This window comes from Episyrphus balteatus, chromosome 1, assembly GCF_945859705.1.
Source record: "Episyrphus balteatus chromosome 1, idEpiBalt1.1, whole genome shotgun sequence".
Taxonomy (NCBI): Eukaryota; Metazoa; Arthropoda; class Insecta; order Diptera; family Syrphidae; genus Episyrphus; species Episyrphus balteatus.
In genome coordinates, this window is record NC_079134.1 from 44,957,701 (window position 1) to 44,970,525 (window position 12,825).

General features: G+C 32.7%; 1 protein-coding gene across 1 annotated transcript; it reads left to right on the forward strand.

The window, feature by feature from the left end:
• Nucleotides 1-5,078: 5,078 nt before the first annotated feature.
• Nucleotides 5,079-10,796, forward strand: LOC129906281 (phenoloxidase-activating factor 2-like). Its single transcript, XM_055981969.1, has 3 exons — nt 5,079-5,257; nt 9,346-9,751; nt 9,806-10,796. Exons 2-3 carry the CDS (start codon nt 9,362-9,364, stop codon nt 10,673-10,675), a joined length of 1,260 nt encoding a protein of 419 aa, XP_055837944.1. The 5' UTR covers nt 5,079-5,257; nt 9,346-9,361; the 3' UTR covers nt 10,676-10,796.
• The last annotated feature ends 2,029 nt before the right edge of the window (nt 10,797-12,825 follow it).

A 12,825-nucleotide genomic window follows, 5' to 3' on the forward strand; every position in this document is an offset into this window, starting at 1 on the left:
ATTAAAATTGTTTTGCGTTTAGTTTAATTGATTTGACGCACTATGTACCTAAAAGAAACATCTGTTGAAACTAAGATCCAATGTAAAAAAAAAAACTTTTTAATGAGATGAAAAGCACCAGATAATGGCATAGTTACGCCTCAAAGCTGACTAACAACAAAGAAAAAAGAAGAGTTGAAGGGAATAGCTTTAGGACTTTCCATAATGGAATCTTCTTGGTCCTTGGTGGAAAAGTAAACCCAATTCGTATAATTTAAAATCTGATGTTATAGCTTTTTCAGATGATAGTTGTAAGCTTGCACGTGTATCCAAGCGTTTTAAGTTTTTTAAAATCTTCTTTGCCGAAAAGTTGAACCTATTTTTAAAATGTTGTGGTGCTCCGTCAGAATACACGGTTGATGTACTGGTACTGGCGAAGTAATTTTTGTAAACGAAAGAATGAAGCAGTTACATTTTTCAAATCAGCGGAGATCATCACAATACTTCCATGTTAATTATCAATACCGTTTCTATAACTAAACACACGAAGGTAAGAAGAGTGGTTTTGTCATTATTCCAGTGGTAAGATAATGCCGCATCTTGTACCACAAAGCTATAATCTTCAGAAATATCACACTGAATAATGATTTTACTCTCTTTGAGGGATTCTTTTAAGGTCTTTAAATAACAAGCTTGTTGTTCAAAAGTGTAGACAAGTTAGTGGTTTAAGGATTTCTAAAGCTCGGCAAAGGCTATCGACAAAATCGTCACTTGAGAGAACTTTTGTAGCAATCGTAAATTGCTTTACGATAGCTACAAAAGTTCTCTCAAGTGACGATTTTGTCGCAAAGTTCATTTGGTGGAGAATTTTCGGTAATTTTAACATTTTGTTATGTTAAATCACATAATTTTGTGTAATAGGAAAATTTTTCCAGATGTGAGAAATTCTCTTTTTCCTCGGTTCAGCATTAGTTTTACTTTTTGGTGGTGTGTGCAAATACAAACAACATGCGTACCACGATCTGCAGCTAGGGTAGACTATTTTGGTTTCAGTGTAAAAAACTTCCTGCAACCTAGATTAATACCCGGGTATCCAGTTTAAAATATATGCACAGGAGCCGAGCAGGTGTTTTTGCAATTGATTTCTTTTTTCATTGTGTTGTTTGAATGACTTGTTTCCTAGGCATAGTTCTACTTATATTGCGCCTCTTAAATAAAATGAACTTACCAAATTTCAAGTTTCAGCTGGTCCTTTTTGTCCATCACGTGGATTAGGTGATGACAACATTCCGAACTTGTCCACAAGGTCTTTTGTTTTTTATGCTTACCGCCTCGTAGTTCCCAACTACTCTATTTTGGTGCGGCAGTTAAATCATTGTTTTTACCGAGTTTGAGGTACAGGTCATTTGATTTCTATTTAACTTGATTCTCAATTTCGTTTTTCGTGTTTATAATCTTCGTTGTCTATTTGTGTTGTTTTATTTTTGCACATCGGGTTATTTTTTATGGGTTATTATTTTTTTATTTTATTTCAAATTTTCAATTGATGTTTGGCTTGATTGGATACGGATAGCTTCGTTTTGACCAAAACCCGATGGCGCTACACATATAAGTCGTTTTCGACAAGGAATAACACACGTAACCACTTTCATTTGTACTCCACTTTTCTGCGAGATTCTTGGAAATCGGTCTTACATTTTGAAGTTTAAATGGATTTAAGCAACGATCACCGTACTTATTCATTATTTAAATAAAGTCGTAGTAGAAAAAGATGTTAAAACCTCCCCTGGATCCTCCTGTCAACGGTTGATGTAGCTGGCACCAAGCCTCCTCGGCCTTATTTCTTTGTTCCCGTATTTCAGCCATTCTCTGCGCAATTGCTATTTTCGGGGTGATTGGTTTTGCAGCTTCTTTTGCCAGGTTCTCTACCCGACATTCTTTTACCATGATTTTTAAGGACGTACCTGATTGAGGAGGGGAGCGAACCTGGCTTGCAGCCGTTCGTGCAACAGCATAAAAGCAGTGACATAGTCTATTAGATTCTAGTATGATATACCTCCTAAACGCATCTAAATTTAAGTAAAATTCAATGCAAATTTTAAATATTTCTTTGCTAAACATGAATTAATTATGTGGAAATTTCCTCTCAAAGAGACATATTATAATCTTCTTTCCAGACATACCTACACAATAATCAAAATCGTCGAAAACATTATTTCCAAGCAAAGTTTTAAACGTTCTGAGGAAAACTTTAAAGGAACTACCCAGAACAGAACTTTAAAAAAAATTTATAAACGAAGTAAAAATTTAACCCCCTGATTCCGTTTTTCTCTTAAGCCTGCTCAAAATTCAGTGGAATTATAGCTTTTTCTGAGCAGGAACTTCTCAGAACTCAAAAAAATATTTAACTTTATGAAAGTTCAAGGATAAACTGCATAGAATCCATGAACGCAAACTATTTAATAATGAAAAGTTTTCGTTTGACGTTTGGTTTAACCTTTTCAATGACAAAATAGGAAATTGTGGTAAAGGGAAAACAACATTTTTTTCCTAGAATTAGAACTTATGCCTTCGGCCATTGAATGAAAATAAGTCTACAATTTTAAAATTTAATATAATTTCCAACAATTCCAGCAAAATACTCATAAAAATTAATTGGCAAACCCCTTAAAGGTTGACAAATTTTTTGAACGTTGCATTTTTATCACACCCAACAATGATTTTTAAAGTGCAAACAAAATTTTAATAATTCACAACGAATCAAAATGTCAACACAGAAATCAAAACTGAACATACACAGAAAAATGTTGATATTTACTTGTGCTATGTAACTCTTATAATTCTGCCTATCACTACTATCATCATCATCGTCTCATCCCCAAGTAAATATACATTCATTTTGGAATTGTTGAACAATTCGACACACAAGCCCCTCTAGAGCCTTAAGCGAACATTGGACAATCCACACAAAGCCCAACAAATATATTATAGGTTTAATTATTTACACTCCAGCGGCGCTTCGGAATGGTTTGCATTAAATTCAAAGTAAATTACAATCTATTGCCCCAAGTGCTGAACTAACAAAGCTGACCTCGATTATTGGCAAAGGCAAAGTTACTTACAGTTGTGCTTGTGTCCCTAACTAATAGTAGGAGAGAGTATACGAATAGTACTCTACACAGTTTGTATTAGAAACGTACTTATGGGTACTCTCATCGTCATAGTCATCGTATAGATGTATCTATGTATGTAAGGCTGAGTGAAAAGCTGTCCAATTAAACTTCATAAGCCTCAAATTATCCACGGGCTAATTTGGGGGTGTCCATCCAATGTCTCTGATATTGACCAACAAAATTATCCCTCCTTTAGCTTGTTATACAGTGTAGAGTACTGAGAGGATATTCTGGGATTGGTTTTTTGGGTGGCGAATATAAGCAAATAAATGACTGTTCTTATTCTTAAGTCGAGGAAAATTCTCTTGTCCATTATCAAGTTTTTGTTTTTGCTGTAGGTAGGAAGAGGTGACGATTTCAATGTAAATGGTTTGGCGTAGAGTTGTGGAGCACTTTATTAATTAGAAAGAATTACGACGAATTCTGAAGAAAATGTCGAAACGGACAATGATATGTGATTGACAAAGAACAAAATGAGCTTAGTAAAAGGAAGAGATTATAAGTTACAGGAATTATTCTTGATTATACTATAGATTAACATGATTACTATAATTTAAGTCTCTTTAAATAGTTTGGAGGCAAAACAATTCAAAGATTTTCCAAGAAACTAATGAAGCTAAGAAATAAAGCTCCATGAAATAAATTATAACACACGTGTAGGTATCGCCTATGGAAACAGTTACTAATTTCGTTATTTTTAATTTTTCTCTAATCAATCTATCTATCTATTTTCAAAATTAGCCTGTTTTTTTCGAAATTGCTTTCTTTACTGTACTGAAAGGATCTCATTATTCCCTGGTTTTCACCAAAAGGCGTTTAGTATTTGAAGTAAAGAAAATGCATACAGCAAAAGTATTAATGCTTCATTATGTTGAATTATTAGAAAAGTATTTGATCGATAAGGCCTGTTGTGGGAAGGGTCAATGCTTAGAATTTAAAATAAAAATATGGCGTTTAATGAAATATATAAATTCGCCCAAATTACTGAATCTAATGCCATTTTATGCTTCTGAGACAAATCTTAGAACGAGAAATGTATTCTTTCTATTTCCCAGTTACAATACGACCTATGATCTAGAACCTTTAACTCGTTAGTTATGCATATCGCTTTTTAATTCAATTAATCTTGAAGTCGACTATTAGAGATAATTTCGAAAATTTTTACTAATAATATAATCAATAATGGTAAAAATAATGCATTGTTAATTATTGTAATCAACAGATTAAAATTTCCATTGATAAAACAAAAATCTTCATATTATTAATAATATTTGCGTAGGAAAACATGAATTTATAAATGCACAACCTGTTTGTGATTCTTTCGTAATACTATTTCCATTAAAAATATGTAAATTATTGATGTTGCGATCTATAAAGTGTACGTACCTACTTATAGACAAACAGTAAAACCCAGATAAGTACCTCACCTTAAATGCCCCATTGATAGGCACTAAAGCGGGCAAGGTACTTACAAGAACCCGCTTAAGTGCTCATTGGCACTTATCTCTATATTTATTTAATAATAAAAAATTTCTATCTTTAGTAGAATTTTTGAATTTTAAAGCGGTTTAGGAAACGAAGTTTTTCTTTCAGTTCGAACTTGTTTCAAATGTGTAATTAAAAGAATTTTTTGCAAGTAAATTCAATTTTAAGTATTTGAAAAGTCAGGCAATTAAGCGGGGAAGGCATTTAAGCGAAAGGTACTTAAAAGATGAATTTTGTATGAAAAAATCCTTAAAATTTTGGTTGTAAAAAACCAAAGGTACTTATGCGGGTAAGGCACTTAAGCGAGAGGCACTTATCCGGGTTTTATTGTATATGATTGAATGTAATTAAGATTCATAATGTAAAAAAAAACCCAATCTAGTCATATCACTCGCCTTGGGAAAAAGAGAAATACATTCATTATACAAGATGAAATCTTAGAGATAAGACAGTTTTAATATGACCGTTTAACCGCTCAGTACACTTTTAACACAAGTTCTCTTAAAAGTATTACATGGATTTTTTTCTTGAAAATTAAATCGGTCTTAGTGAATTAAAGTAGTGCTAAGGAATTATGAATTTTATGATTTCTTAATTTTTTTGTCGAAAACAAGAATAAGGTAAAATGTGGTATTTTGATGATATCTGTGAAGTTGTTTTCTTGAATTAATTGTTCATTAAACAACTTGTTAATTTCTTTTGAGATTTTTCTTCGTAAAAAAATGTGTTCCCTGTTCTATATTTCTATAATTGCGTAATTTCTTGTATTAAAATAGGTACCTATTTGCATTTCTGTCAGTTAATAAGTTTTTGTACACCTAGAAATTTAATTTAATTTTTTGTAATTGTAACAAAATAATTAAAAAGAAATGGTAACGGAGTTATGAATATGAGTTACCCACGTCAAAGTTACGCAAAACCGAAGTTACGAAAAACCGAAATTATGAAAGACCGAAGTCATGAAAAACCGAAGTTATGAAAAACCAGAGTTATGAACAACAAAGCTATGAAACGTGGTTTTTGTTTTGGCAACCATTGAGAGGAACGATATACGGGAGGAACGTACCAAAAAGCTAGAGCATATAGGTTGAGTCAAGGCAAGAAAAACATTGTATGGGACTGGGTATCCCCTCCGTTCAGCCGGGAGGGGGGATTTTCTAAAAAAGTGACTTAATTTGAAAAAACATTATTTAAAATCAATGAGCGTCAAAGGCGCGTAACTCTGTCTTGCATAACTCTGGTATTCATAACTTCGTCGGTTTCCCAATTAAAGAAAATGCATAACTGAGTCACACGAACTTGCTCTTAGAGTTCAAGTTGCTTAAATTTTTAAGGCTTTTTATATAGAAATTTGGAAAATGTAGGTACCTACCATACATATAGCCGCATAGGCGGATCCAGGGCGGGGGGCACTATAAGAGTTTTAAAAATATATGAATAATAACATAAAGAACTTGAGTGAAACTCTTGTTTATTTCTGGCTGAAAATGCGAATTTTGTTGATTGTTGCATCCCTTTCCCATGAAAAGCTCCACCTCACAAATAAATAAACGGCTATTTGTTGGGTACACACGAATTTTTTTTTTTCGATTTAAAAAAAAGTGAATTTTCAAAGTGATTTTGGTGAAAAATTTTGATATGGACATCGAATGACATTGAATGATATAAAAAAAATAATTGTATATGCAACTCTATTTTTTCATACAGAGGGGTTAAAAAATTTGCACTTTTTTCGTTGTTTTTTTTTTTTTTTTTTTAACATTAGTGTTTTTAAAATAGCGGAACACGTCACAAAATTGCATAAACTATATATTATAGAACTGCTGGATATGTAGAACAAACTTGCATTTCAGAAGTTTGCCCAAGTTTGCACCCCGAAAATCAAGACCCCTTGAAAAAAAAACTCCTCAAAAGCGACCCTTATTTATAGATTTTTATAAATATTATTTTATTGAGAAAATTTCTCCAGGGATACCTCTAAAAATATATAAAAAAAAAAATAGTGTTCCAAATTTCAAAAGAATCGGTGCAGTAGTTTTGAAGTTATGAGGAGCACCGGCTTTGAAAACATTAGTTGTGGGGATAACGATTTAAAGACTAAAACGTTCCTAAGGGAAGTATTAAAATACTCTTAACTTGGTCAATTTGGCTCCAAGAGACCTACAATTTGAACACAATATTCTTGAGGTATAAAACAATTTAACCCCTTGTAGCCCCATGTGACATTTCTGTAACAAACCGAAAAAGATTGCATAAAAGCTCTACAAACTATTTTTTTTTTCTTTTGAAGCTTCTAATATTATAATCTTTAAGTATTGCTTTATCGAAATAGTACTTCAAATTTCTAATAAATAGCACCAATAGTTTTTAATTGACAGTTAATGTTGAAAGTTGGGCTTTTTTTGAAAATAAGCAAATTTGTGTAAAAACTACGAAATTCAGAAAAAAAATAGTTTTTGGTAGTAAACCCCACTAGGTTTTGTTTTTGGATTTCCGGAAAGTGCCTAAAAATTAATAGTAGATAGTTTTTTGCTTGAATTTTTGCATTTTTATATAAAAATAAATTATTTAAACTTTTTTTTTACTCCCAAAATATCGAAATAACTAAGTAAATAATGACTTTTTGAATTTTTAAAAAATATGTGTTTTATTAAAGATAAAGGCCAATCGATTGACTTATTAATTTCTAAATTTACGACCTTGGGTTACAAAAGGTTAATGCAAATAAAAAAAAACAAAACTGGGTTTCCCGGCAAAAAAGTATGATTCAGTTTTTTTTGTTATTCTTAGGAACTTTAATATTTATTAGAATGAAGTCTTTAGTATTTGACTAAAAACTACTAGGTCATTAACTAGTGGTATAATTATGTCCATAATATTGCAAAATTTTATACAAAATCAATTAAAAAACGCAAACATTTTTGTTTTTCAAAATTTCATCTTTAAAACTTAATTTCTCAAAAACTATTTGGTGAAACAACTTAAGTCAAAAAATTAAATAAAGAATAGATTACTAACTAATATAGCACAGAATTGTACGTGCATTTTCTGATTTTTTATATTTTTTTTCTTCCGGCTAATCCAGGAGTAAGAGGGTTACCACTTAAGTGGCTTTTACTGTAACAAGAAAATGAAAATTTTTCCTTCCGAATAACTTTTTGGTTATTTGGTATCTATTTGATGTGGGAAATGTGCCTAAATATTTTTGGCCAGGTTTTAGACCACTGTGGGTCGTTAAAATTTTCTGCTTGTTAGTCAGTCGTATGGTACTTCACTTTATTTCTAACTGTTATTGCTGTTTTTTTTGCCAATCCGTCCCTTGTGCCCCCCCCAGAAAAAAATCCTGGATCCGCCCCTATAGGTACAAAAAAAAATATTTAAAAGAAATTAAATTCGTTTCTTTTTTTAAATAAAATAAAATCTGAAATAAAATTGCCCTTCAAAACAAGTATGCAGTTTTGATTGATATATTAAGATACATTTTTAGAAAAAAAATTTTTTAAATCGTTAGAGCCGTTTTTTAAAAAACTAATTTTTTATAAATAATTTTTTGGAAAAAAAAGTTTTAAAATGAAATTGGTATGCCATTTTGTAGAAATCACTAATCAACATCTAAACACAAAATTTCAAAAAAAAAAAATCAATGTCCCGTTTTCGAAAACTTGACTATTCAAAAAAAAATTTTCAAAATTTTTTGAAAAATCCAAAACTAATTTTTTTTAAATTATATTTTCGGCTTATATTGAAATTATATAAATGCTTCTTCACAAAAAGTTTCGTTGAAATCGAATAAGCAGTTACGGATATGAAAAAAACGGTTCTATGGCAGGTACCGTTAATAATGATTTTCAAAAAAAAAAATTTTTATTAGAAGTTAGACCTTGTCCTTAAACTTATATTTGAATTTTTTAAACAAAATCGTTGGAGCCGTTTTTGAGGAATTACAATTTTATATGATATGACAAGTACTGTTATTTTTGGTCCAAAAAAATTATTTCCAAAAACCCCTCTGAAGAGTCGCCAAATAATGCTACATACCAAGTTTGACATCAATCGGTCCATCCGTTTAGGCTGTAGCTTCGTTTACAGACTGACAATTACAACAGACGGACTTCCGGAACCCACTTTTTTGGCATTCTCTACCATCGTAATGTCATGGAAAAATGCTATCTCAACTTTTTTTTTACGAATGCATAACTTGATATATAGTACCTATATCGCAAGACTTCTCACTCTTCCCGGGCTTTTTGCTGAACCGTCAAGGTTTCTTGAATGTGTATACTTGAATGAGAGGAGCTTGACTGATTCGGTGGAATTTGAGCTGCGATAAAAGAATGGAGGGAAAATGCTTGGGACATCAGTCAAGTCTCAAGTTCTCCTTGCAAAACAAACAGCTGAAATTTAAGCCACCTTTGTTGAGCAAGTCTTTAAGATTCGTCGGCAGTAATGTGCTACATTTCAATATCAAACACACAGTGTGCAAGGGTTTCTTCCGTTGAGGTTCTCTAGGTGCTTTGGCTTTGGCAGGTTAGATTCTTAAACCGCAATCCTTTGAGCCTCAAGCTGATGAAAAAAACCTTTTATAGGGTCACTCCAGCATATTTATTGTTGTCGCCAACCCCAGTAAGCCAAGTCTCGATATCCAAATAACCAATATCTGCAAACCTGATATTTCAACAACTAAAAGCTATTATTTCTTCAATTTCAGATTTAAAAAGTTTGTGATGAATGCAAAACTAATTCTCATCCCAGTCTTCCTAATTGGGTTATGTGAGGCTCTGGTTGTTGACCAAGCTCTCCTAGATTCGATATTCGTGAAAAATTTTCAACCTGTAACAGTGGATCCATTTCTAATAGAATCGGTTTTTACAACTACAGAGGGTCCTGTTACGAGTTCAGCAGTTACACAAAAACCAGTTACACATACACTAACTGGGAACTCATATCAGCCATGTGGACCTACTAAGGCATGTGTTCGTCAGTATCTTTGCAAAAATGGAAAAGTGAATAAAGATGGTGCAACTATATTTGATATTCGTATTGATCGTAGCCTGGATGATTCGAAAGACTTATGTAATAATGCCTTGGAAACTTGCTGTGATACTGGTGAAATGGTAAGAAAACTTTGATAAAACTTTGAATTTTTCATTAATTTTATTTTATTCAAGGTATCAATGCCAATTTTAAGCCAACCAACATTAATAGGCGGATGTGGTTATAGAAATGCAAATGGAGTTGGAATCAAAATCAAAGAAGCTGCTGACAACGAAGCTGAATTTGGTGAATTCCCATGGATGGTGGGAATTTTGAACAAAACAATTTTAAACGGCAAACTTCAAAGTGTTTTAAAATGCGGAGGTTCTTTAATAGCTCCAACAGTCGTTTTAACTGGTGGACATTGTGTGTTTAACACAGAAGCCCAGAATTTGGAAGTTAGAGCTGGTGAATGGGAATCTAATTCAAATGCTGAACCATATCCACATCAGGATAGACAAGTCGTGGAAATAATTGTACACGAAAGTTTTAATGATCGCAATTTGCGCAATAATATTGCTCTTCTTTTCCTCGAAACACCATTCGATGAAATGCCTCACATCAATACTATTTGTTTGCCACCAGCTGGTACAAATTTTGACATGTCACGTTGTTTTGCCTCTGGCTGGGGTAAGACGAAATTCGGGATCGGAAAATATCCAAATATTTTAAAGAAGATTGATTTGCCAGTTGTTTCAAATGATAAATGTCAAAATGATCTAAGAAAGACACGTTTAGGAAGATACTTTGAATTGCATTCCAGCTTTATGTGTGCTGGTGGAGAACGTGACAAAGACACTTGCCAAGGAGATGGGGGTTCACCTTTAGTTTGTCCAATGGTAAATACTCCCGATCGATACTATCAGGTTGGAATTGTTTCTTGGGGTATTGGATGTGGTGATGAAAATGTACCTGGTGTTTATGCAAGTATTCCAAAACTTCGTTCGTGGATTGATGAAAAATTGACTTATAAGAATATTGATGCAGAGTTCTTTACACCATGAATTTGAATATCATTTCAACTAAAATCATAACTTTTTTCACACAATTCTAAAATAAATGTAATTGCTTCTAATAGCATTGAATGTTGTTTAAAAAAAAATAAAGACTTGAAATAAATCGCTATATCTTCTAATTTCCTTTCCTTGTTTAAGAGTTACTCCAGTGAGAGCTACGGAAAAATAGGCCCAGCGCCAGCCTCAAATTCCTATGCGGGCAAGGCTAGTTCTCTTTCTAGGAAGACGTTTTTAATTATCAAATATTTTGAAATTTTAATAATTAAAAACGTCTTTTTCAAGACATTTTTTTATTGAATTTCGAAATATTTAAGCGAGACAAAAAAAAAACCTTTAACAGCAATCAATTGAGGATCATAAGAGCCAATTTTAAAAACTTAAACATTTAAGATAAGTATTTATTATATAAGTTTTAGTATATTCTTAGCATTATTTTTCTTTGTCCTAATGAAGCGTGTAAGCACTCGTGAAACGTCGACACAGAAGAAAAGATCACAACAAAAACATTACTGTTAAAAAAGAGCCAAGTTATCCTATGTTGAAATTATGCTGGCACAAAAAGTACTGAGATGTAAAAGTGTACCAAGTTCTAAAGTTTGGGTTCAAATTCGTATCAATAAAATTTTGATTGTTCTCTTGACAATTTTTCTTAACCATCGATTTTTAAAGTTATTTCAAAAATTGCCAAGTAAACAATCAAAATTTTATTGATACGAATTTGAACCCAAACTTTAGAACTTGGTACACTTTTACATCTCAGTACTTTTTGTGCCAGCATAATTTCAACATAGGATAACTTGGCTCTTTTTTAACAGTAATGTTTTTGTTGTGATTTCACTACTTTTTGCAAGGTATGGCTGTAGAATATAAAATCTCTTTATTTGATGAAAATTCAGTGAAAATGGGTGGTTGCCACGCCCCCTGCCTGAAATTCTCAAACTTTAAATTTTTTCCTTTGTGTAAACTACCAGCACCACCATTCTACCAAATTTCAAGATTCTACGACAATCAGAAGTGCTCTATAATAATTTATGAAAATTCAGCGGAAATGGGCGGTTGCCACGCCCCCTGGCTGAAATTCTCAAATTTTAAATTTTTTCCTTTGTGTAAACTACCAGCTCCACCATTCTACCAAATTTCAAGATTCTACGACATACAGAAGTGCTCTATAATATTTGATGAAAATTCAGCAGGAATGGGCGGTTGCCACGCCCCCTGACTGAAATTCTCAAATTTAAAATTTTTTCCTTTGTGTAAACTACCAGCTCCACCATTCTACCAAATTTCAAGATTCTACGACATACAGAAGTGCTCTATAATATTTGATGAAAATTCAGCGGGAATGGGCGGTTGCCACGCCCCCTGGCTGAAATTCTCAAATTTTAAATTTTTTCCTTTGTGTAAACTACCAGCACCACCATTCTACCAAATTTCAAGATTCTACGACAATCAGAAGTGCTCTATAATAATTTATGAAAATTCAGCGGAAATGGGCGGTTGCCACGCCCCCTGGCTGAAATTCTCAAGTTTTAAATTTTTTCCTTTGTATAAACTACCAGCTCTACCATTCTACCAAATTTCAAGATTCTACGATAATCAGAAGTGCTCTATAATATTTGATGAAAATTCAGCGGAAATGGGCGGATGCCACGCCCCCTGAATTGAAAATCTCAAATTTTCGATTTTTTCCTCTGTATACACCACAAGTCCTATCACCGTGTAAAATTTCAAGTTTCTACGATATCGGGAAGTTCTCCATAATTTTGATGATCTGTCAGTGAGTCAGTGAGTCAGTGAGTCAGTGAGTCAGTTACGGTTTTTGCGATTTTTGAAGCCCTATATCTCAGAAACTACTCATCGTAGGAGGCTGAAATTTTGTGAGGTGTTTGGTTTTGACGAGCTCAACAAATGTAGTGAGTTTGAAATTTCTAGCATCTTTGGTGTGGAAGTTAGAGGGGGGTCGAAAATGGCCTGAGTTGTTTCCTGTAAATAAGGGTGTAGTGCCAAAGTTGCTAGAGAACTTGGCTGGGCACTACCGTGCCCCTTGATAAAATCAAAATAAGATCTTTAGCCAACGAATAAGATAAAATTTAATTATTAATGGTGAAAAAAAAACTAAAAAGAAAGAGCTGCGCAAA